At 38.3% G+C, this 25,813-nt stretch overlaps 1 protein-coding gene across 2 annotated transcripts in view; it reads right to left on the bottom strand.

Moving 5' to 3' along the window:
* Nucleotides 1-742: 742 nt before the first annotated feature.
* Nucleotides 743-25,813, bottom strand: part of kif2c (kinesin family member 2C) — a 67,164-nt gene continuing 42,093 nt past the window's right edge. For both annotated transcript variants that reach the window (XM_043699023.1, XM_043699025.1), the window contains 11 exons: nucleotides 22,475-22,565; nucleotides 19,436-19,499; nucleotides 17,794-17,885; nucleotides 15,632-15,774; nucleotides 14,747-14,951; nucleotides 12,719-12,829; nucleotides 11,430-11,497; nucleotides 10,837-10,954; nucleotides 6,279-6,374; nucleotides 3,943-4,078; nucleotides 743-2,039 (listed from right to left, as the gene is read on the bottom strand). In XM_043699023.1, coding sequence (XP_043554958.1) covers nucleotides 1,975-2,039; nucleotides 3,943-4,078; nucleotides 6,279-6,374; nucleotides 10,837-10,954; nucleotides 11,430-11,497; nucleotides 12,719-12,829; nucleotides 14,747-14,951; nucleotides 15,632-15,774; nucleotides 17,794-17,885; nucleotides 19,436-19,499; nucleotides 22,475-22,565 — 1,189 coding nt within the window. In that variant the 3' untranslated portion in view covers nucleotides 743-1,974. The remainder of the gene's footprint in view (nucleotides 2,040-3,942; nucleotides 4,079-6,278; nucleotides 6,375-10,836; nucleotides 10,955-11,429; nucleotides 11,498-12,718; nucleotides 12,830-14,746; nucleotides 14,952-15,631; nucleotides 15,775-17,793; nucleotides 17,886-19,435; nucleotides 19,500-22,474; nucleotides 22,566-25,813) is intronic.

Genomic DNA, 25,813 nt, shown 5'->3' with positions numbered 1-25,813 from the left:
ATTGGTGTAATAGACAAGCACGTGCAGATGAAATTTAATGTGCTAGTCCTTTTAACCAAAAGGACTAGCCACACTACCATACATCAGGAGCATCTCGGAACTGACAGCCAGACTACTGCGACCCCTAGGACTCATAACGGCACACAAACCAACAGCCACGCTCAGACAACAACTCACCAGAACGAAGGACCCGATACCCAACATGAGCAAGACGAATGTAGTGTACAAAATACCATGCAAGGACTGGACTGAACACTATATAGGACAAACAGGAAGACAGCTAACAATCCACATACATGAACATCAACTAGCCACGAAACGACACGACACACGCAGACAACAAGCAACATGAATTCGACTGGGACAACACTACTATCGTGGGGCAAGCCAGACAGAAAACAGCCAGGGAATTCCTAGAGGCATGGCATTCATCCACAAACTCCATCAACAAACACATCGACCTGGACCCAATATACCAACCACTATAGCGGACAGCTGAAACTGACAACCGGAAGCGGCAGGGACAGACCACTATAAACACCGGAGGAAACATCAAAGAAGCGCTTCGCAGGAGGCTCCCAAGCACTGATGTTGACTAGCCAGGGGACGAAACGTTTGCAACAAAAACTTCTAGCTCGGCGAACAGAACCAGAGCAAAAACTTACCAATTTGAAACCAGCAAGATTAATAAAGGCAAATGAAAAAATGCTCACCCAGATTCTTAAGTTCAGTTAACACTTGATCACTTCAAAAAGCTTTATTAAAAGCAAGGAACAACAAATTTGATGTTAAGCAGTTTGATAAATCTCTAAAATTAAAAATAAATTTTTGCTCAACACTTGGTTGAAAGTTAAATGGGATTTACAAATTATAAAAAAGATCAACTGGTTTGCATGGCTTTTAATTTCTTTATTAAATATTACAATATAATGATGATTCTTCAATTCAATGAATCTCCATGCCCCAACATCCTGGGATTGGCTTTTCCACTTCAGTACTGCAATCATTTAGGGATAAACTAAGAAAACCTTAATTCAGTACTTCAACTAATTTTTTTAACATAAAAAAGACTTTTCAGAATCAAAAATCTATGATGCCTTTCCTCTTACTCCATTTCTGAACAGGATTTAAAAAGTGAATGAAATGCTTTCACTTACAAGTTAAGCAAAAGCAGCTTACTTTGCCTTTACAGTAGAACAATTCAAAATTGCCATGTTTCACATCAGTCGACACAAGTAGCACCAAGGGCTTAAATCTTTGCTTATACAAGGTAAGACTTACAATATCCTGGCAGCTTGTTGAAAAATTAAAAGTCCATCAACAATTCAAAAGTTTCAGTAGTGTAACAAAGGAATATCAAGTTTGTTAAATACTACCATTTTGTATTTAATGTGCATAGTGAATTGACCCTTGGTTTGAAAATGGAATACAAAACCCACTATTCATTAAATTCAGAAACAAAGTAGGTAGTGTATTCTATTAGAATAATTATAAAAATGACTAATTGTTAAACTTAGAAAACGTATGTTTTAAATACAGTCCCACAATACCAACGTATTAAAATTGGTCTCTTGGAGCATTTGGGAGAGGATGGTGAAAGAGGGCAAGGGATACAGCAATTCCATTGTAGTACTTAAAAGCTCCAAGGTAATTTCTTCACAGGCAATTGAGAAATGGGTTAGAGAAATCAATGCATCTCAAAAAACTAATCAAGCCTGCACTGCTTTGTCTGCATACTTCTTCCTTTAGTTATGTGACAAAGTCAGTTCAAGCATATTAGATAAATCTGTACAATTTAAGAAAATTCATATAGACAAAGATTTGGAAAGAAGTTTGTAAGGACAGAAACAGTAAAGAGGAACACATGCACACTTTGTGGCCCCTGGGCGAATGACAGTTGAATTCGGTGGTCAACAGTTACAATGCAAGTACATTTAACAAATTTCAGATTCACAAATTGATGCTGATGACTTTTCAGCCTTGGGTTTTGGCAGTTTGTTCCTCCTTCTGCAAAGCTTGTCTCAAGGCTTTCAGGTTTTCTGTAGGACAAAAAAAAAAGACATTAACGAACTGCAACAGATGTAATATCGAGATGGGAAACAAAAATATTGGAATTGTACATGAATAAATTACAAGCCAGCTTTGATTTTGTCCATTGACAGTTTAAAAAAAAGTGTAATCTGATGATCTTCCCCAATCACTTGTATTTAAATACCAACTTAACCTAAAAAAGTACCAATTAAGAAACTAAATTGTATTCAATCAGCAATTAATTCCATAACCATGAAAGGACAAATGAGGCTATCTTAGGCAATAGTATATTCACGTCCAATTTAATCACAGCCCTTAAATATTCTAGGGGAGAAAGTGAGGTCTGCAGATGCTGGAGATCAGAGCTAAAAATGTGTTGCTGGAAAAGCGCAGCGGGTCAGGCAGCATCCAGAGAACAGGAGAATCGCGTTTCGGGCATAAGCCTGAAGAAGGGCTTATGCCCGAAACGTCGATTCTCCTGTTCCCTGGATGCTGCCTGACCTGCTGCGCTTTTCCAGCAACACATTTTCAGCCTTAAATATTCTAAGCAAACTAAAATATTCATCCTATATTCATGCATGGAGCCAAGAACAAATTCTTGAGTAACAATTGTGCAAAGAGGAAATGAAGGTTTCAATTTATTTAGTGGCTTTGATCTCATTACTGTACTGCTTCATTGCTGATACAAGCTTTCATGACACATTTTGTGAACAATTATTTTTGGCCCAGTGCTTGGACCACAAGCTATTGTTGATTTGGTACTCATCAATAATAAGCAGCTTTAAAAGTGATCCAAGACAGTTTAAATTAACGTGTTAAATATGCATCACCTGGAATATACACTCCACAGAGATTTCAAACAAACATACTATAATATTTAAGTACAGATATTGCTGAAACAATGATTCTGAAACTACTTATGCAAAGGAGGATTGAAACTCATCCCTATTTTTTTATCAAAATGGATAATGGGCAACTCTGACAATGGACCAAAACTTTTAAAGATGGATTGTCCCCAGTGGGGTCAACACTAGTTTTCATTGAATGCTCCTTTCTGTCATGGGGAGGCCATGATAAAGTCATTGTTTTGTTACAAGAAAGCAGTAACATCAAGAACAACATCTCGCAGAAAATAAATATCCTCTTTCCTATATTTCAATTCTCAAAGTTGGACTTGACTTTTATCCCTGAACTCCAACAGTAACCAAGAACAAAAATAAAAATGAATTTCAAATGCCATTGAACCCACTGTGAAAACTGTGACTGCAGTTGGTCTCCAAGAGCACAACAGCGGCATTCCTAACCAGAACGTAAAGCTCAGTTACACAATTTGTGATTATTTCATTCATGAACTCAATCTGATTTTCAATTGTAAGTGTTTTTAAAATCTAAAAAGGGGTTGGTTTTATGGTAAAAAGTGAAACATCAGATTAAAAATCAACAAATCTGGCTTGTACTTAGTCAAGTACACAAATTTAAAAAAACATTTAACAAAAAAAATATCCCTTTTAGAACCACCTCAGGCATGAAAGAGAAGGATTTGGTACAAGAAATTCTGGAGTGATAACCATGTTTTTGGGATAGGTCAAACTCATCCTAAAACTGTAGGATGAAATAGAGATCTGTAAAAGCAGCTGCTTATGTTATGCCAGATTTCCTCCTTAGGTGTACTGTAAAATGGGTTGCTGATTTACTTTTGCCAGTGACCAATTTCATCCCAGGTTTTTCTATTTAGAAACAATTTACTGGACTCCAGGTAATTTGAGGATGAGAACAAAGAGCAAATAGCAATTGAAACAGCACTAGAAGTAACAAATATTTAATCCTGCCGTTTGTCTTTGCACAGGCAGATGAGCTTCAGTTCAGTATACACATTTATTATCCTAAGAAAATAGAAATTAAAAAACATACTGTTAAAATCTTGAAATATTTCTATCCTCTCATCCATGTAAGTTTGCAATATGTTGGCGTAATTTTCAACATTATAATCAGGTAGCTGAGTCATCTCCAGGAGTTTGTCATCTGCATCAATCCACAAGTGCAGTTTCTGCAAGGAAAAAACACAACCCACTTTTTCTATGCATTTAAAAATGATGCATGGTCACTTATGATGCTAGGATAGAGTTGGAAAATTAGTACAAACATTTAAACACTCATCTGGCAGAATTCTGGATGAAGAAAATTTAGCTGCAGTTCTTAAAACTCAGATTAAAAAGGATCATTTTTCCACCAGCAAACAGTCAAGATTTCACATCTGGATGTCATTGCAGAGTTTCCCCTACACCTCATACTGGACTCAATAAAATAAAACCGTAAGTGCTTATTACTTATGTTTCATAGCAAAGAAATATGGATGCTGGAAAATTTGGAACAAAACCAAAAACAGGAACTGCTGGAGAAACTCAGTAGGTCTGCCAGCACCTGTGGAGAAAAGCAGACTTAACATTTTGTAGCATCTTGTCCATTTTTTAAAAAAAAGTAACAGATTTGACAGAGTATCAGTTGAATAATCAACAAAAGGGAAGCTGGTATTCTGTTGTGTTGTGTTGTTAAAAGAGTAGAGGATATACAACCAAAATGCTAATCTAATTTGCAGCAGATAAGTGTTTATATTCCATTACATAATTGCACAAGTGCCCAAGACACAAATCAGTCATGCAGGACAACAACATTTGGTCCAACTCATCCATGATCAGGTTTCTCCAAAACTAGTCAGGTTTGCCTACATTTGGCCTAAATCCCTCTAAACCTTTGCTGTTCATTATGTACCTGTCCAAATGTCTTTTAAAATGTTGTAATTGAACTTGCCACTACCACTTCCTCTGGCAATTTACACATACAAACCACCTTTTGTGAAAAAGTTGCTGAAATCCCATTTAAATCTTACCTTAATTATAACCCCTAGTTTTGAACTCCCATACCCTAGGGAAAAGAACTTTGCTGTTCACATCATGTTCCTCATGATTTAAAAAAAAATCTAGATCATCCCTGAATGCCTATGTTCCAATTAAATAAGTCCCAGGCCTATCCAGTCTCAATAACTCAAACCCTCCAATCTCAGTAACATTTTGGTCAATCGGTTCTGAACCCTCTCCAATTTAATTAACATTCTTCCTGTAGCAGGGCTACCAGAACTGTACACAAAAACAGCCTAACCATTGTCCTATACAACCACAACATGTCCCAACTCCTATAGTCAATGGCTCGGAGCATGAAGGCAAGCATGCCACAAGCCTTCTTTACCACCCTATCTTCCTGTGAAGCAACTTTCAAGTAACTTTGCACCTGAACCCCAAGATCTGTCAAAACAGATTCATTAAAAATCTTAAAAACCAGAAGTCATTGGAGATGTTTAGCAGGTTGTGTGGAGTTCTTCAGCAGATTGGGGGAACACAGCAGAAATAGATACGTTAGAGACTTAATATGAACAAATGAGATGGTGTATTTTGGGAGATCTAATATGGGAGGGAAGCATACCACAAGTGGTGGAACCCTTAGTAGCATCAATCTAAGGGAGGATCTAGGTATACAGGTCCACAGTGGATAAAAAAGGTGGTCAAGGTGGCATATGGCATGTTTACCTTCAAATCAGTTGGAACATAATATAAAAAAAAAGGCAAGTCATGTTGCACCTGTATTGAACTTTAGTTATGCCACATTTAGAATATTGTTACATACAGCTTTGGCTGCTGCACTACCAGAGAATGTGAAGACTGAAAAAAAGGGTACAGAAATAGTTTACCAGAATGTCGCTTCTTTGGAGGGTCTTAGCTACAGAGAAAAGATAATTGTTTTTGTTTGAGAAGGCAACCTGAAAAAGCTTACAAAATTAGCAATGTTTAAGAGACATCTTGACAGATACATGAATAGGTAGACAGTAGAGGGATATGGACTTGTAGAGGCATTAGTTTTTAGTTTTGAGACATGTTGGCACAGTCTTAGTGGATCAAAAATGTCTGCTCCAGGTATTGTACAGTTTTGTTCCAGAGCAAGCAGAGACAAGCCCTACCAGCCATTTGCAGGTAACAGCAGACCATTGCAGTATCTTGCTAAGCATAACCACGGACCAACACAGAAGTTGAGTGCCAAGTGTTCTTTCATAGGATAGCACCGAAGATACAGCATACACTGGTGATCAAACCTGGGATCCTCATTATGTCAATTGCTCAGTAAGTCACCTGCCATCTAAAGCTAAAGGAACAAGTCAAAATTTTGAGTTGGGTGAAAAAAAGTCTAATAATTCATACCTGTTGAATTTCACGATGTTCATCCACCACTTGCTCTTCTAGTTCAATAATGTGAGCAACATCTACATGCAAGTCACAAATCTTTGATGGTGCCTCCTTAAAATGGAAGGACAATCAAGACAACATATGTATGAGCAAGAATTCAAGTGCATATAGCAAAAGGTCAGTGCTGGTTAACATTTTTGTAATAATTAATGTTTGAACTATTAACATTAGCGTAATTTAAAAATTACAGTGTACAGTACCGACTCCAAAGCAAAATATTTCAGATTTTCACAATCCTTGGCAAGAGCCAAGAGTGCTGAAAAAACCCAACTCTGAGAGCATGCAAAAAAACAGGACACTGAAGAAAAATAAATTGACACAAAATGTCAAATTTCTCTGATGTCTGACCTGCTGAGTTTTACCAATTCTATGTAAAATAGAGTACAGCCTGAATGAAGGGTGAAATCATACTTAAATGAAACAAAAGTTATCTTAACACTACATTGAACAAATATGTAAGAAAGCTGCTGTCGGCAGCTGCCATCAGCACATGTGCAGAGCATCATGAAGACAGGCACGAGCATCATGCATATGCATATGCATAACAGCAGGGATTTCAGCGTGCACATTGGTATATGTGCAGAACAGTGCACAAACTGATCCCTGCTGGAATTGCACTATTGCCAATGGGGGTAAGCATTCACCAAAATACCATTCCCTCATTCTTCAGCAATATTATAGCCAAATCACGCAGCCAAAATGTGCATTATCCCAGAACTACCTAGTCCATTTTGGACCACAGCAAGATCCACGAAGGAGATTCTCGTTATATTGCTGGAATCAGCTCATTGTAGCGAGTCAATAAAAGGATTTACTGACAGTGGAAATCTGACCTGTTGGGTGGGTGTTTCATTTCCAACGTTTGATGGAAATTATGACGACAGCATCAGTTATGATTCTTGCTCTCATTTTAAATTTGTATTTTCAGGTCAATTTGCCAGTCTTTGATTTCTAGCAATTCGCGTTTTTGTTTAAATTCACATACTGATTAACACAACATTATAAAAATGGATAACTAACAATACAGCAGCTTCATTTTTTGGAAAGGAATTAAGGCAATATCAAATGTTGAACAATACAGCTAAAGAAAATACAAAAGTCAGAGGGAGTTGTATTTAAAACAGTAGAGAGATGCAGTCTGACCAGGGCACCGAAACTGGGTTCTGCCAAATGAGAATATATTTCAAGCACCAGAAGGAGGAAATGAAAGATCCAATTTTACATGGGTAAAAAGTTGGGCTTTTAAGTCTGGAGAGACTAGCACAGAAGCATAATGGCACAGGACAGCACCATGCAGCATATTATACTTGCACTAGGTCATTTCCTTGTGCCAACCTCCTACTCCATACTCTTGTACAGTAGCACCTCGACATATGAATGATCCCGTTCACGAACAGGATTATATGTAAAATTTTGCTTCAACGTATGTAATTCAAGGTACGAATGCAAAAAAGCCCGTGTGCGACCACGTGGTTTCATTGTTCTGCTTTGCTACGTGCTTGTTGAACGCAAAAGCTCTCGGGGCCCCGCATGATCTCATTCAGTTAGTCTTTGGCGCGTGTGCTGTGAACAGCCGTCCAAGCATTTTTACGCTATCTGAACAATGGGAAAAATTGATTCAGTTCGCGAACTGGGCCCTAGAACGGATTAAGTTCTCAAGTCGAGGTGCTACTGTACATGTTTATCCAAATAATCAATGTTGTTGTGAAAGCTTCAATTGGACCTGCCTCCACCACATTTTCAGACAAATGCATTCTATACCCTAACTACTCACTGAATACAATGAAATAGAACTATATTTGCCAAGTTAATGGAATTTAAATAATAGAGATATTCTGAGAGACTAGGACAATGCAACATAATAAAATGCAAACAAAACAGAAGTCACTAATAATTAGAAAATACTGCTATGGCAATTGTGAAGATGCATAAGAACAAGGATCAGGAGTCAGCCATTCTGTTGTCAAGCATTCAATAGGATGATTGGCACTTCACTCATCCATTTTCCTGACCCCTCTCAATCCTCAACTCCCCTACTGATCAATCTGAGACTTAAATATACATAAGGACTCTGCCCTATAGCCCAGTAGGAAGGAATTACTCCTTATTTCAACCTTAAAATTGGCACCTCCTAATTCTGAAACTATACCTTCTAATCCAAGACTTGAGGAGAAACAGCCTCTCTGCATTTATACTATGTCCCTTAAGAATCCTACATGTTTCAATGAGATCACCCTTCATTCTAAAATCCAATGAGTCAAATCCCAACCTGTTTAACTTTTGTCCTTAATCTGTTTAAATTGCTGGGTGAAGTAAAGAAAGCTAGCTGGTTATTATGGAGGCCCTGTCCTCAACTGTATATAGACTTAAATTGAAAAAACATTATGCACGTTAGACAACATTACGAAACACCCTTAAAATCATTGAATTTTATTTTTATATTCAGAAACGTTAATGATTTAAAGCTACTTCATGCCAGTACGAAATAACATGCATTCAGTTGTAAATCTAAATGACAAAATCATCAAAAAGCAATTAATCAGAAGTTGCTTATACTTATATGCAATAATGTAAAGGAATACTAAAATAAACTATTCTGAAAAGACAAAGAAAACATGTTGCTGAATGAGCTAAGGTACAATTTTTTTGATGTTATGCTTATGTGGAACAGTCTCAGTGAAAAGATCAGCCATGATCTTGCTGAACAGCAGAACAAGCTTGATGGGCCAGGTGGCCTACTCCCATTTCTTAAGTTCAGATACTTTTTTTGAACTTCGTCCTTTCTCCCTTTCACTGTAAAAGGAAATTTCATGTAGAATAGCCTTTATTATCACATTGGCCTTTTGAATGGCTCAACTGAATCTCCTCCTACCATATCTTCAGCCAGTGCATTCCATACACCAACTACTTGGACTGAAAAATGTTCTCTCACACCACTCTGCTCTCTTTTGCAAATCGCTAAAGTCTACACCTTCATCTTTCTTCCTTTTACTAACAAAGTTTCTCTTTATCTATTCCATTTAAGCCACTCAGGATTTTGGAACCCGATTTGCTCTTAGCCACCTTCTCAAGGAGAACAGTCCCAATCTCTTAGATCTATTCTCAATGCAAATTTCTCATCCTTAGAAGTGATTTACAAGAATTTTTGCATGTTCTCTATGATGCATTCACAACACCACCGTAGGAGTAAAAATTAGGCCATTCAGCACATCAAGTATGCTCTGCCATTCAATTATGGCTGATACGTTTTTCAACCCCATTCTCCCAGTAACCCTTGATCCCCTTGACACTGAAGAATCGGAGTTTTAAATATTCGAGAGGACTTGGTCTCCATAGCTTTCAGTGGCAATGAATTCCATATATTCACCATTACGGCTGCAAAATTTTCTTCATTCTCAAATAAAAAAAGAGGAGTTCTCCTTACTCAAAAGGCTATCCCCTCAGGTCTTTCCTACCAATGGAGGCATCTCCCCAACATCTTCTGTCCAGGTCATTCAACATTCTATGTTTCAATTAGATTCCCCCTCATCCTTCTAAACTCCATAGAGTTCCTTAAAGCCAAGCTTTTTGGTCCTGGGACCATTCTCATGGAGTATGTTCCAAGGAGGTTCAAGGCCAGTACCTCCCTCGAGATATGGGGCCTAAAACTGTGCACAATACTCCAAATATGGTATAACCAGAGCCTTAGCCTCTAAAAGCAGGGATATACTTCTAAATTTTCAAATTAAATGCCATCTTTTTATGTGCCTTCGTAACTATTGACAACCTGTAAGTTTATCTAGAAATAATCCTGGATTAGAATTAAAGTCTCTTTGCATTTCAAACTTCTCAGAATTTTCTCCTCATTTAGAAAATAGTCCAAGGACTAAGTACTCATGCGTTTTAAACAAATTCACTAAAAATGTTAAAGCTGCACTTTCCAAACTCTCAACCCTCTAGAAGGGCAAGAGTAGCACGTACACGTGACCACCACCACCTGCTAATTCTTCTCCAAGCCACTCACCATCCTAACGTGGAAATAGTTTTACTGATTCTTTACCATCACTTGGTCAAAATCCTGGAATGCACTCCAAGGGCATTGTGGGTAAACTTGAAACACTGACTGCAGTGATTTAAAAACCCGAGCTTCTGACAGGCACCTCCCCACACAGGGCTGAAAAGAATCACTTCACTTCTGCACTCTGCCTTTTATTAATAAAGTATGGACACTACATGCTTTACTTATTGCTCTTTCCAACTGTCCTGCCACCTTCAGTGATCTGTGCACATATATACTCAGGTTCTCTTTAGAATTTCCTTCCTCTAGCTTACATTGAAAGACAATGTTCTACCAAAATGCACCACCTCACATGCCTATTCATACTCCTGTAAACTAGCACAGAAAAGTCTGCTTTATGCTTGAAGAATTTTTAAATACATTCTCAAATCCTCACTTGGTGTCTTACAGTAAAAAAAATGTTAGAGTCCAATATATTCTCAAAATATTTCTAAAGTCATTCTAAACTGTACTTACATTTTCCTTACAGAGCAACCGAATGTCAGACTCCAAGGACTCATTGAATCCTTGCTCTTCAGGTATTGTGGAACATACTGGCTGATTGGAAACTTCCTCAACACCAAGTTCTTTCACCCTTGAACAAAAAATGAATTTTTTTGGCAATTACTATAAAAACAGCAAAAAGAAAAAACCAAAATGCTTAATCACAAGTTAGGCTATTACATTTCGCCTAGTTCTATATTAATGATCAGCAAATTTACATTAATTGGGGAAAGTATTACTGAAACAAAAGACAAATTAGCAATCTAGAATTTACAATTCCATCATTATGATCGGAGGTAAACATACTTGAAATTCAACCTCAAAAAAAACAAATGGCAAAAATCATTGCAAGGTTAACTACTGCAGACTAACTCAAATCAATAGCCTTCACCTCTTTCCATCTCAAACAGACTCTGCAAAAGCATTGACAGATATAGAGTATGTTTAAGAAGCTTTTAATAGAACAAGCATTGGATGCATTAGAAAATAAACTTGTACCAATTAGGCATGACCTCATTTGCTTTATTAGCTATTTGAAATTCAATTATCATAGCTTAAGCGGTTACCTGTCTGCATATCTCAATGTATTTAATGTGTGTTCACAAGAATTTAATCCCGGTGAGATCATTGCAATCTGGAAGAGAAAAAATTTCAGCAAGATCAATAAATACTCTTATGAACTGATTCAAATGCAAGATCCCAAAATATAACATTTTCAGTTAAGGGAACGATTCCATGCTATAGGCAAAGCCATGTTAGAAGGACAGAAGCTCTCTCAAGAAAGCACCAGGTCTGACCTATAAGCAAATCCAGGTCCACAGCAAAATGCTAGATTAAACTGCTCTGGGCAGCCAGAGATAGCCGATAAAAGGCTGGTCTGACCAGTGATGCCCATATCCAACAAATGAATAAAAACAAAGTCAGTGCCAAAGCAAACTCAAATCTGAGATAGCTGGCAAAGTCTGCAGTCAAATTGAAGAAGTTGGCACGTTTGGATAAAAGTAGATAATATAGGCATCTTTGTTTCTGCTCAAGACAAGCTGACTGGACAGGGCCCAGATTCTATCAGCCTTTACAGACTCTGGTTGGACCACTAGCAAATTACAATAACTATTTCCCAACAAAAGCAGGTTTTGCTCCCAGTCACTTTGTCAAACCCTGCTGGACACACACAGACAATGATTGGATTTTGATATTCTCTCATGCGGATTGTCACATGCTGATTGTTCGCTTACATTGATATTTATTTGAATAGTTTTTCAAAGGGCTGGAAGACTCATTACCAACACCTATTTGAAAGGCAACATTTATTTCCCTACAGATTGCACAAAAGCAAAATCAATGGTTCATGACAGTGTGCAAAGTAGTTACTCAGGACACCATGTACCCCACAAATGGATTTTCAGGATTTCATTATGAAACTGGATATTTAAGAATTAAGTGTTTAAAGCACAGACAAAAAGATGATAAAGGTGTAATTTTAAATTAATTGCAAATTGAACTTAATCTAAAAAAGATGAAATATTTGTGCTTTCCCCATCATTTGCTCATCTCCCATAAATTGTTTATAATTAACGCCTTAACATGTAAGAGACGATAAAGATATGAGAGCAATTAATCAACCAAGGAGTACAATAGCATTAGTTAGGTGAGGCACCAAAATATCACGCAGCAAAGCAGCTTGATGGCAAAACAAACTTTGCTGTTCCACACAACGTAACAGTGATCAATTCAGTACATTTTCCATTACCCACTTTTGGCTTGAATGTAAAATGGCTTTTGTCCAAAATGTTTAATATCTGTAAAAATTAAAGATGTACTTTGTGTAACAAGCTTCAGAAATAAATAGACTTACCATGCAAGTTCTAGAATTTTCACCAATAAATGAATCTCTCAGAACTAGGGTCAGCTTGCTTGCTCGAAATGGTGTATAGTTATTATTCTGCCCTAGTGATCGAATGCACTCCTAGAAGACAACAAATTTGAGAAAAAAAAGATATCCACATTTTAAATTGAGCAATGAAATCCTTAACACTGTCCAAGCTGTTTTACTTAGAACAAAAATTACACGATGGGGTGTAAATCAGGTTTGAAATGACATTTTGGTGCTGAATGCCAAATCAACATGATCCTATTGAATGACGGAGCAGGTTTGAGGGGCCGAACACCCTATTCCTGTTCCTATTGGTTATGGTTTTAATAGTTGACTTGGCAAGCAAACAAGCCAGCTAAGCATCATCATTAGATTGGCAGCACTTAGATTACCCATGACACTGGATCAGTGCTGGAGAAGCATCCTCAGAGAAATTGAAAAATTTAAACAAGCCAGTCAGATGTACAGCATGGAAACAGACCCTTCAGTCCAACTTGTCCATGCTGACCAAATATCCCAAATTAAATCTAGTCAATCCCATTTGCCAGCATTTGGCCCATATCCCTCTAAACCCTTCCTATTCATACACACTCATCCAGTGTGTAAATTTACTTACGTTTGAGAAAAATGTTTCAAACCCTTCATCTTTAAAACCTGTCATCCCTTCTATTCCTAGAAAAGGATTTGGATACCAGAGCCCTCCCCCTTCAAAAACATTCCAGGTATGCTCTTCTGTAACCTAAAAGCCTACACATATTTCCTGAAGTATTGTTTCCAGAATTGTCCTCAATGTCACAGATTGACCTTGACAAAAATTTAGCAGGCTCACTGTTTTTCTATTCCATTTCTTAAAAAAAAACACTCAGATTTTTAATACCTGGGAACTTTTAGACTAGACTAAAAAAAAACAAAACAAAACAAACCAGTCTTGACAAAGAAGAAACAACTGAATTAAAATGGCCCATTGGTAATTTAACTACAGGCTGAGTCAGATCATGAAATCATTAATAAACTGGACCCTGTCTGAACTAAGATTAAAAAGATAATCAACATGACTGAAACCACTCAGATCTGCATTTCTTTTAAATTTACACCTTCTTGAAGTTTCACAAATTGAAACGAGTCACCAGATCATCCAGCCTGGAAAGAAAAAGTGAATTAGCAATTTGAGAAGATGTGTAGCTCAGGGTGATAAGTATTAAGTTAGCTTGCCAAGATTGAAGGTTTATTTTCAGATGTTTTGTTACCATACTTGGTAACATCAGAGAGTCTCTGGTGAAGCGATGTTAGTATGTCCCACCTCTTAGAAGCATGGCATTCTAACCAAAATGCCATCAATAAACACATCGATTTAGACCCTATCTACCTTCCATTGTAAAACAAAACAGAAGTGACTTCACCCACCTAAAGAAACCAAGACCTATAGAGGCTGGACATACCACCAGAACTTCAGAGACTCACTGATGTTTTGTCACCTTACTAGATAACATCTGAAAACAAACCTTCAGGGTCTGTGAGCTAACTTACATACTTAGACAAAAAAAGTGAATACATAGAGGAACTCTATTTCAAGTGAAATTTGCAGAAGTCAAAATTATTTTAAATTGAGGTAATGCATGACATGTTATTTACTTGGTGAAAGACCAGAAATCTGGGGATTGTTCTCCTTAAAACAAAGACCAAATGAAAGCATCCAAAAAGGTTGGGAGTTTGGATGGAGTAAATAAGGAGAAACTGTTGCCACTGATGCCTCAGTCAGTAACTTAAGGATGTAGATTAAAGACAATTGACAAACAACTTGTCTCTCAGGGATGAGGAGTGAGTTGTTACAATTTAAAAGTAAACTGAAAGGAAGAGTAGTGACTGCAGATTTCAGAAGTAAAATTGGATAACAGCTCCTTGCTGGAGTACACTCACTCTTCTTACGCAGAGAATGGACAAGAGCAACTGAAGAATAGCATGGAAAAATTCAAAATTGTCCTTTGCATGTGTAATATACATTTTAGTTACCTTCAAGGCAAGTAGGCTTTTATTAATCTCTGCACCTTCCATTCTGGTTTGTCGGTCTGCACTGCTAGTATCAGCACCTCGCTCATTTCCAGCCAGATCAATGAGAGAAAACTGACCGTAAAGTTCATGATTCCTCCGAAGATGAATCTGGAATACTGCATGGGACCTAGAGGAGTTGCTATTTGCAGATGTTTGCCCAGATGTCCTAAAACAAAACAAAAAAATTAGCCTTTAACCTTATAGTATCATGCTTATGACAGCATTTTGTAATATAGAGCAGCTTTAAATATTCAGTTTTAAATAGCCTTGGGAATTCTCACTTAAGTGATTTAGCTAGTATTAAGTTGTATGCTTAAAACTTGCAATGCCAGATTTTGCTTACAATCATGATCCCTACAGAAGTTCATGACCTCCTTTTAACACTTACATTAAACGAGACTTTACATTCTCTATTCAATAATTAACTTCTAGAACAGAAGCAAGCATGCAATATTTAAAGTACATCATGGCCATTTTAAAACTGATGAGTTTTGAAGTTTAGAAACTTTGCTACCAGTACAATTAAGAGACATTTAACAGGACCATGATTTCTTTAAAACATCATATTAAACTAATACTAAACCTTGTATGATGATATAATTATAACCTATCTGGAAAATACTTTTACATAATTCAGTGCTTAAACACAACTTGAATGCAGGTACTGATGAGTCAAGATAATTCAATATACACTTGTGATTATAGGCATGTGTTCAAGATGTTCAATACATGGAGAGAGAGTGAAGTTTCTCTACTGGCCATGTTTCTGAAGTGAGTCAAATCAAAGAGAAAAGCAAGCAAGAAACAAAACATTGGAGGAGAGAGAGAGAGAGAGAAAAAAGTTACCTGTAATTGTTCCCCATATCAATATTCTTGACCACATCATCTGCAGAAAAGACATCCTGTTCCCGGAGACCTACAATCTGTACCTGTTGTTTATGATCTTCCATTATACGCAACTTAGTTTTTTTATTCAAGAGATCAAACACCTGTAAAATGAGCATTAGCTCAGTAAGCCATGTGGAGGAATAATATTTCTTTTCAGTCAGCCAATCACTGTTTAGACTAGTTTTCAGTTCTAATTCATGGAAGAGAAATCTAAGAAAATCAAGTCACCATCTAACAAAATGCAGCTGAAAATTTGCTGGAAACCTGCCAATGCAGGGGTAAAAAACACTAAGCTTATACCATTTATTTTGGGTAGGGGCAGGTGGTAGAAAATTGATGTTAAAAACTAACAATCCTTTTACAAAAATTTAACAACTGGAATTTCTTATTTCAATTGGCAGATGGTTAAACATCCATATTTTGGTTGAAGAGGACATCTGTTTGGATGAATGGTTGGGGGAAAATAAAGAGGTAGGAGAGAAAAACTAAAAAGAAAAAAAAAAAAAAGTTTTTTGCTTCCCAATGAAGTCAGCTATAATCATAAATGCATCACAGGTAATGCTTCCAGCAGAATTTTTTTTCAGTAAACTGTTTGGGTTGGAGGGGAAGGTCGAAAGTATTCTTTGAAGGAAGGTATTTTTTGCTTCCCAATGAAGTCAGCTATAATCATAAATGCATCACAGGCTAATGCTTCCAGCAGAATTTTTTTTCAGTAAACTGTTTGGGTTGGAGGGGAAGGTCGAAAGTATTCTTTGAAGGAAGGTAGTCGTCAAATTTTGGTATCATTTGTAATTCAGAATAAATAACATACTCCTCACTTAAAATAGTGAAGTATCATCTTCTACTTCAAATATTTATCCATTGTTCCCATAAAGTTCCAGTGCCACTGCAGTCCTCAGGAATTTGCTTTGGGTTCTCATGTGGCATGCTCCAGTAGTCCATGTGAAAATATCCTTCTAGCCTCTTCCCTTAAAATTTAAGTTAGGACTCTTCATAACCATAATCAAATCAACTCCAACAACCAATAATTCATAATGTTGTGGTATTTTATGTATTATATCCCTGATTAAGGTTCCTATTGAAACACCTTCTGAAAAAATCAATTTACACCACACTTATTACAGTCAAATTTGTAAATTTGCCTAAGTTACTGATATTGAACTAAATACTGCCAACTTAGTCTACTGTCTTAGAAAGGTTATTGGGCATCATCCAATTCTAGATGCAAACCACACATCTGGGATTCTAACTCCACTGGTTTCCCCCCCCATCATTTACTTAAGATGAATGCCATTTGGGTGTTGTAACTCACCTCATGTTCAGCTAACTCAGTCAAACCAAATTTTGCCTGACTTAATTTATATCCTACATCTTCCATCAACATTTTAAACTTCCACAATATCAGATATTCTGAGAGGCAGTGACATAGTGGTAATGTTACTGGACTAGCAATCCAGAGTCCCAGGCTAACGTTCTGGAGAGATAGGCCACAGCTGCTGGCAAAATTTAAATTCAATAGAAAAAAAATCTGGAATTAAGTTAGTCCAATTGTGACTATATAACCAGTCAAATATCCATCTGGTTCACTTAAAAAAAAAAAAGACTTTTGGGAAAGGAACTCTACTGTTCTTACCTGGCCTACATGTGACTGAATGCACAGCAATGTAGTAGAGTCTTAATTGCCTTCTGAAATTTCTTAGAGACCTAATCAGTTTAAAGGAAGGCAAGGATGGGTAACAATTGCTGTCCTTGATAGAAACACCCAAGAATGGAAAAAAAAATGGATCTCTGTGACTGTGCTATTTTGGTAAACTGGGTGAGGCAGAGGTAGAAAGAAACATTTGTTCAGTGTAAAAATTCATGCAAACACCAGAGAAGTCAGTAAAAGAAAGCACTATTTTACAGGCAGGGAATCCATAGACACTGATTCTCTTTTCAAAAATCTCATCACCTACACCACGTTTTCACTGAGAAGCTGGAAGCATTTGTAAGTGACTATTAGACTTTCATAGTGTTTAGATTAAATGCCTTTTAATCTATATAGCATAGTTTTCTATTTATGTTTTTATGAAACATTGCAATCAGTTAATGTTGTTCACTCAAAGCAATTCTGAACCCACCTTACCACTGTAGATTTCAAAAAAGCTTACGGATACTTTCAGACTGAGATCCTTGTATCGAGGCTGTTCAAGCAGCAAAAATACATCTTGAGCTGTAGGAAAAGAATTGGAGAGAAAAAAAGTTTTAATTTGCCTTTAGTATGTAGAAAAATAGAAACAGTAGGTCATTCAGCCCTTTGCACCTGCTTTGCCATTCTATATTATGACTGATTCTCTAACTCAATGCCATATTCTCACATCCTTCCTGCATACTTTGAAACACCTTAACATCTAACAAAAGAACTTTTTTGAATTCACTTAGTGACTTGGCCTCAGAAGACACTGAAGGCCAAGAATTTAACAGGTCCACAAGCATTAGAGTAAAGAAACTTCAGTCTAAATAGTCCACCCCATATCTCAGGATGTCACCTGGTTCTAGACTCCCCAGAGAAAACATCCTCCTTACATCTGGTCTGTCCAGCCCTGCTATACATTTCAATCAGATCCTCCCACATGCCTTTAAGATTTTGTGAATATAGTTGAACTAATCTTTCCTCATGGGACAGTCCTGCCACACCCAGTAATACCCTGGGTGAATCTCCACAGTAGCCCCTCTAATACAGAAAGTTATAAATCTTTTCCTTAGGTAGGAGACAAAACTGCGCCCAATGTTCCAGATAAAAAGGTCTCACCAAAGGCTTTTATAACTACATCCCTACTTCTGAACTCAAATCTTCTTCCAATGAAGAAGAATATACCATTTGCCTTCCTGCTTGCCCAGTTTCAATAACTGATGTTCAAGTTACTGAGATTCCTTTGTAGATCCACACTTGCCAAAATATCATGTAAATAATACTTTGTTTTACACAAAAAAATTACAATTTTATTGTACTGCATATTGTACTGCACCTGCCACATTTGCTCATTCACCCAACTTGTCTAAACCACCTGGAATCTTTGTATCCTCAACTCAAGTCATACCCAGTATTTTAATCTTTCATGCCAAAAAGCCAAAATATTGAAGCTGGAATCATGAAATAAAGCAAAATGTTGGAAGTTCAGGTTAGAGCTTATGGAGATAGAAGCAAGCTAATATTTCATGTTGTTGATCTCTCAGAACTGGAAACATCAAGTGATACAACAGGAGAGCAGGTGAAGTCAAGGAAATTGCCTCCAAGCTCAGTGGCGAGGTCATGGTGCACAGGAAGATGCAATAAAGAGTAAATATATTACATGTGCTGGCAGGAGATGAGAAAGTAATGCTGCGTGTTCAAAACAAAAAAGTAGTCTGGGATGGGTAGAAAGAAAGGAGAGATGATTGCTGGCATGTGAGCAGTTTTCAATTGAAAGGAATCTGGAGGGTAGATGGTGATTTCCAGGAGCATCATCCAGAATTCAGATGACGGAAAAAAGGGACGGTGGAGAAGGGGACAACTTTTGGCCAAAGCACTACTAAGTTCAAAATTCAAATTGGAAATGCAAACAAGTGAAGTGGAGAATTACTCATTTGAGGTCAGTGATAGAAATGGGTTCATTGGAAAGCATTGTAAAGACAGCAATGTATTCCGAGGAAAGTGAAAACGAACAAGGATCTGGATGTCTGCTGGTAACCAAGCACTGAAGTTTTCAAGAGAAAACTTCATTAACGTTTCTTATTCCTTACTTGCAAAAGCATAGATTCCTTTTGAACAGTCTTGGTTCTTCCCAGAGAAATTACCACCCATAGTCTGAAAGGGGAAAGAAATAAATATTAAAAATATTCCAACATACATAAAATCCCAATAGCCCAGAAAGAGGTCACTTGGCTCATTGACTCTGTACTGACCCTTTGAAGAGCATCCAACCCAGCCCTAGCCCCCCACCTCACACTATAACTTTGCATTTACTATGGTTATTCCACCTAGCCTGCACACCCCTGGGAACTATGGTGCAATTTTAGTATGGCCAAATTCTCCTAACCTGCATATCTGTGGACTGTGCACAACATGGGTAGAGCTCTCATTGGCCGTGTCTGAAATATATCTGTTTCCTGATGAAGGGCTTATGCCAGAAATGTTGATTCTTCTGCTCCTCGGATGCTGTCTGACCTGTGCTTTTCTAGCACCCACACCGCCAATCTCCACCATCAGCAGTCCTCATTTTCCATGTCTGAAATACCCAGGATCTTTATTACAAAATATTTGAAATATCCTGAAAGATGCTACGTTCGTTTTAACTGCTCAGGATAGTAAATGTTGCTTCCACATCCAAGAAACATGCTGATCTATCAATGGAGCCAAAAAGAAGGGTCTTGGGTGACAAGTTTGTCAAAAGGTGGGTGACATAAGAGATGGTGTAACCAAAAAAAAAAGTTGCCAGTCTTCTATTAGAAGATTTTTACACTAACATAAGTTGTCGTACAGCACAAGAGTTATTATTCGATACTGCAAGTGTAGTTATCCAGACATAAAAGGATGCCTCAAATTCTGACAAAGCTACTGTATCTGAAGTAGCAACTTAGATGTAAGTTCAAAAAAAAGACAATAATCACCCTCAATTTCTGTGTAAATTTATCTTGTATAAAGTTTACAAACCGCTTAATTAAAACATCAGAGTTAAATGAACTTGCAATAGACCAGGAAATCAAAAGGTGCCATCAGAAACTGGAAGCGAGATCAAAAATCAGATTTGTAAGTTTGAATGGCCACGTGACCTACTTGATCTAAATTCTATTTTTAGATATTCATCAAGGGCATGTGGGCTGAATTGACTGGGCCAGCATTTATTGCACTTCTTTCTGCCTAACCAAAACATTACAAAATGAGAGGTTATCATACGACACCAGCATAGATGAGACTTGAACCCACAAACTCCTGGTTCAGAGATACAGACACCACTATTGCACATGAGCATCCTATTGCACATGAGCATCCTATTGCACATTCTTAACTGCTCTCAAGGAGGTAGGTTCATTTGGAGTTGATGCATCCACAATACTATTAGGGCAAGAGTTCAAGGATTTTGTGCTCATGACACTGAAATATACATCACTGTTCCTTCAGAGTCAGGCTGATAAGTGGACTTGCAGACAATAGTGGTGGTGTTCCCATGAATCTGTCGTCCTGGTCCTTTTAGATTGTTGCAGTTCTGGTTTTGGAAATTAATGTCTAAAACAGTCTTGGCAAATTTCTACACCACACCTTGGAGAGGGTGTGCATTTTTGCTACTAAGCATGATAGGTAGAGCCAATAAATGTTTATGGACGTGGGACCAGTCGAGTGGACTGCTTTGTCCTGGATGATGTTGAACTTTGAGCTTTACTCATCCAGACAAGGGAGGAGTATTCCAATCACTCTTGACTTTTGCCTTGTAGATAGTGAACAGACTTTGGTGAGATAGGAGGTGACTCGATTCCTTGCAGGATTCCTAGCTTTTGACTGCTCTCATAGCCACAGTATTTATATAGTGAGCCCAGTTAAGTTTCTGCTTAATTGTAACTCCCTGGGTCGATAGCAGGGATTCAGCAATGGAAAATGTCATTGATCATCAAGTGATGGCTTATTCTTGAAGAAGGTTGCTGCTTTGCATTTGTGGGGCTTGTGACTTGATAACTCAAAACTCCCCAAAAAATTGTCCAGGTCTTGCTGAATTTTTAAAAACAGACTGCTTCATATCCAAGGAATTTCAAAAGGCACTGAATATTCTATGAATCAGAATCCCTATACAGTGTGGGGACAGGCCCCAAGGCCCAAAATGTCCACACCAACTCTGAAGAGTAACCCACCCAGATCCATTCCCCTACTTTATTATCTTATATTTACCCCTGACTAATGCATCTAACCTACGCATAGCCAATTCACAACCTGCATATCTTTGGAATGTGGGAGGAGACACTTAATCACAGGCAGAATGTGCAAACTTCACAGACAGTAGCCAGAGGCTGGAATAGAACCTGGGTCCCTGGTGCTGAGAGGCAGCAGTGCTAACCACTGAGCCACCCTGCCACCCCAATCAGCAAACACACGTCTGGAAGATCACTGATGAAACAGCCAGAGGTTCAACTACGCAATAACTGCAGGAGTTCCTCAGGGTATGTCAGGAACTTCGATGACTGACCTTAAGAGCCAAAAAAAAAAAACTTCCCATATGCTAGGTACAACTCCAGACAGACCTTTTCTGATGATTATTGATTCCAGTTGAGATCTTCTTCAGGACACCTTTCAAATGTGGACTTAAAAAAAAGGACAGCCACTCTGATCACATTTCTTTTGTCCCTATTGGAAATGAAGGCTGTCATGAAGTCGGTAGCCCTGGTAGAACCTAAATGGGGGGTCAGTAAGCTAGCTATTGTTAAGCAGTGCTGCCTGTTGACATTGTTTGTGATCCCTCCCATCACTTTACTGATCAGTGACACTAGACTAATGGGGTTCTGGTGGTAACTGGGTCAGGCTGGATGTGTCCTGTACACTGGACCTACATGTGTAATTTTTCACATTGCTTGGTAGAGGTCAGCATTTTAGCTGCCCGAAAATGTAGCTAGGGACAGTAATGAAAACCTGAAGATTTCCTATATCCAAGAATCAGTCCAGTGTAAACAAACATACAGTCGCCATCTCCCACCTTACCGCACACACCCACTCACCTGATTCTTGGTGAGAACATAGGAAAATCAATTACAAATCTAGAAGAATAGATACTGTAACAAATTAATACAGTAGCTTACATGAGTTTTGCCACTTCCAGTCTGTCCATAGGCAAAACAGGTAGCCATTCCCCTCTCAAAGATGGTCCGTACTAAGGGTTTTGCTGTGAACCTGATAAGAGGTTAAAAATAAAAAGAGCCAACTGTACATCTATTCATTTGACATCCAAAAAATTGAATGTTAAGAAAAAAGAAGAAATTGTCAGAACTAAATTTGAAGATACTAACAGACCAACAAACATTTCTCAAAAACAAGCACTCCACCTGGTAGAAATTCAGATGGGTTGCATCTTCCCAAAACTTTAATCACATCGGGCCAATCAGTCCATGGGCTGAAACTTGTGCCCCCTAAAACTTCTCCCATTCACCATCTTACTAAGAATACATCATTTTATTCTTCTCTCCCTCATGCTTATTTATCTTACTGGTAAATCTGCTATTCAACCAAGTTGCTACCTGTGGAACATGTTCCACACTTCCCTAATGAACTATTGGATAAGTTAATGGTTTATTTACAAACTAGTTTTGAAGTCTCCCACCAGTGGAAACATTATGACATCCACCCCCTTTACAATTTAAAATCTATTATCAGATCACCTGCCAGTCTGTCTTTGAGAAAGATCCAAAGAAACTTCAATTATTGCAGAAAGTAATTTCATCTTGCACTGAGGGGTTAAAACTTTATTCAATTATTTTGTTCGTTCTAAGTTAACTGGAACTTTGCACAGTACTCAAAGTTAGATAAATTCAAGTTCAATTCCCACCTCAGGCGACTGACTGTGTGGAGTTTGCACGTTCTCCCTGTGTCTGCGTGGGTTTCCTCCGGGTGCTCTGGTTTCCTCCCACAGTCCAAAGATGTGCAGGTCAGGTGAATTGGCCATGCTAAATTGCCCGTAGTGTTAGGTAAGGGGTAAATGTAGGGGTATGGGTGGATTGCGCTTCGGCGGGGCGGTGTGGACTTGTTGGGCTGAAGGGCTGTTTCCACACTAAGTAATCTAATTTAATCTAATCTAAATCAATACCCATTTTAATTTTGACATTCTTGGAATTAAACCAAATAGTATTTGGCACATTTACGGTTTTGTGAGGAGACTTGCAACATTATGTATACAGAGATTACGAGTGATATCCCACTTGACATTTGCAGAATAATAAGTAGCATCCTTAAAATTTCTCTACCCCAAATATATATTCTGTTGAATTAGATTAGCAGAGATTTTGTTTCTCCTACAAGTTTATTTTGTCTGTTCTGGTTCATAAAATATTCAAGAATACTCAATAAAGTAGTTTGAGCTGTTAGAACAAAAATCCAATGTTTGATCTCAAATCTCATTGAATGAGGGAAAAAAACAGCACAAAACAAATAAACTTGCACTGAAGGTTAAATAAATACAACGCAAAAATACATTTAGACAAGTTCCCCCAGCCAAGCAACTGAGGTATTCTCTTAAAATAGTTTGTACAAAATTAATGGAAACTATGGACGAGCCAAGTTTTAGAAACTCCATTCAAAATTAATTTAACACGTTATAACTAACTGCTTTAGAACATCAGCCAAACATGACCTGAAACAGCTGGTTAAAGATCCTCAACAAAAATCTTAACTTGCAAGTCTAAGAAAATCAGACAGAAAAAAAAAACTTGACATTTGCCAGAGGTTCAATTCTAATAGACTCAAATATTAAGCTTAGAATTTGTCATTTATCAGCAGCTATGAACAACTTCTTGGAAAAAGAAAGGTAAACATAGTAGCTTTGCATGGTCTGTTGAAGCCAAATAGTCACAGTTGTCTCATCCAGAGATGCATACCTCTGTCCCTCAGCTCATCAGTTGCTGAAATTCACTCATGCCTTTGTTGCCTCCAGACCTGACCAATCTGGCACCCTGGGCCACCCTCCCTTCTTCCCTCAACTTTATGGAGGGAAATCTAAAACTGTGAACAGCACATCCCATTCCTCCAATGGGAATCAAGAAGCATTGGCTTCCAGTCAAGCAATGCCCTCTTTCCAAATTCTTCCACTGTCTGGCCATCACAATGCTCAGGTATCACCCCTCTTCTAATGTGGCCTCTGGTCTCCACTAATTTTGTTTTTCATTCAATTTTGTGGGATATGGGTAACATGGGCTGACCATTTATTACAGTCCCTAGTTGCCCTCAAGGTGAGCTTGAATCACTCCAGTCCACCTGCTGTAGGTTGTCTCAATGCCATTAGAGGAAATTTCAGCATTTTGACCCAGTGACAGCGAAGGAATGGCAATATATTTCCAAGTTAGGATGGTGAATGGCTTGGAGTGGAAGTTAAAGTGTGGCATTCCCATATATCTGCCGTCCTTGTTCTTCTCGATGGAAGTGGTAGTGTTTGGAAGGTGCTATGAGGATTTTTGGTGAATTTGTAATGCATCTTGTATATAGTATGCTGCTGTGCATATCAATGGTGCAGAGAGTGGATGCAGTACCAATCAGGTGGGTTTTGTCCTGAATGATGTCAAGCTGGTGTTGGGGCTGCACTATGGGATAATGTTGGAGGGGAAGGAATAAAGAAACTGGTGAAAACCAATCAAGCCTCCAACACAGCACCGCCATTTTGACTTGTCCATCACCTTTCCCATCTATGCACTCCACCCTCCAATCATGTTCTCCACCTTCATCTACCTATTGCATTCTCAAGCCATCTTCCCCCTACCCCACATTGAAATCCACATTTATCCCATGTGGTTGCAGGGTCCCAAGGTGGAATAGGAGGCGTTCCTCCTCCAGGCAGCAGGCAATAACAGTTTGGCAGTGGAGACGGCCCAGGACCTGCATATCCTTGGAATGGGAGGGGGGAGTTGAAGGGTTCAGCCACAGGGTGGTGGGTGCAGGTGTCAGATGCTCTGAGGAGAAAAAGTGAGGTCTGCAGATGCTGGAGATCAGAGCTGAAAATGCGTTGCTGGAAAAGCGCAGGTCAGGAGAATCGCATTTCCGACACCCCTCCCCCAAGTCCCTCCTCCCTACCTTTTATCTTAGCCTGCTGGACACACTTTCCTCATTCCTGAAGAAGGGCTTATGCCCGAAATGTCGATTCTCCTGTTCCCTGGATGCTGCCTGACCTGCTGCGCTTTTCCAGCAACACTTTCAGCTCAGATGCTCTGAAACAATCCACAAGAAGGCGTCCTGTCACCCTGTTGTACAAACCACCATACCGGGTGCAACTGATACAGTAGATGACATTGATAGAGGTACAGGTGAATTTCTGACAGATGTGGAAGGATCCCTTAGAGCCTTGGATGGAGGTGAAGGGAGTGATCTGGGCGCAGGTTTTGCATATCCAATCAGAAATCCACCCATACCTCTACCAATGTCATTTACGGCATCCGTTG

The sequence above is a fragment of the Chiloscyllium plagiosum genome, chromosome 11 (assembly GCF_004010195.1).
Source record: "Chiloscyllium plagiosum isolate BGI_BamShark_2017 chromosome 11, ASM401019v2, whole genome shotgun sequence".
Classification (NCBI taxonomy): Eukaryota; Metazoa; Chordata; class Chondrichthyes; order Orectolobiformes; family Hemiscylliidae; genus Chiloscyllium; species Chiloscyllium plagiosum.
This window is presented reverse-complemented; position numbering and strand designations above follow the sequence as displayed.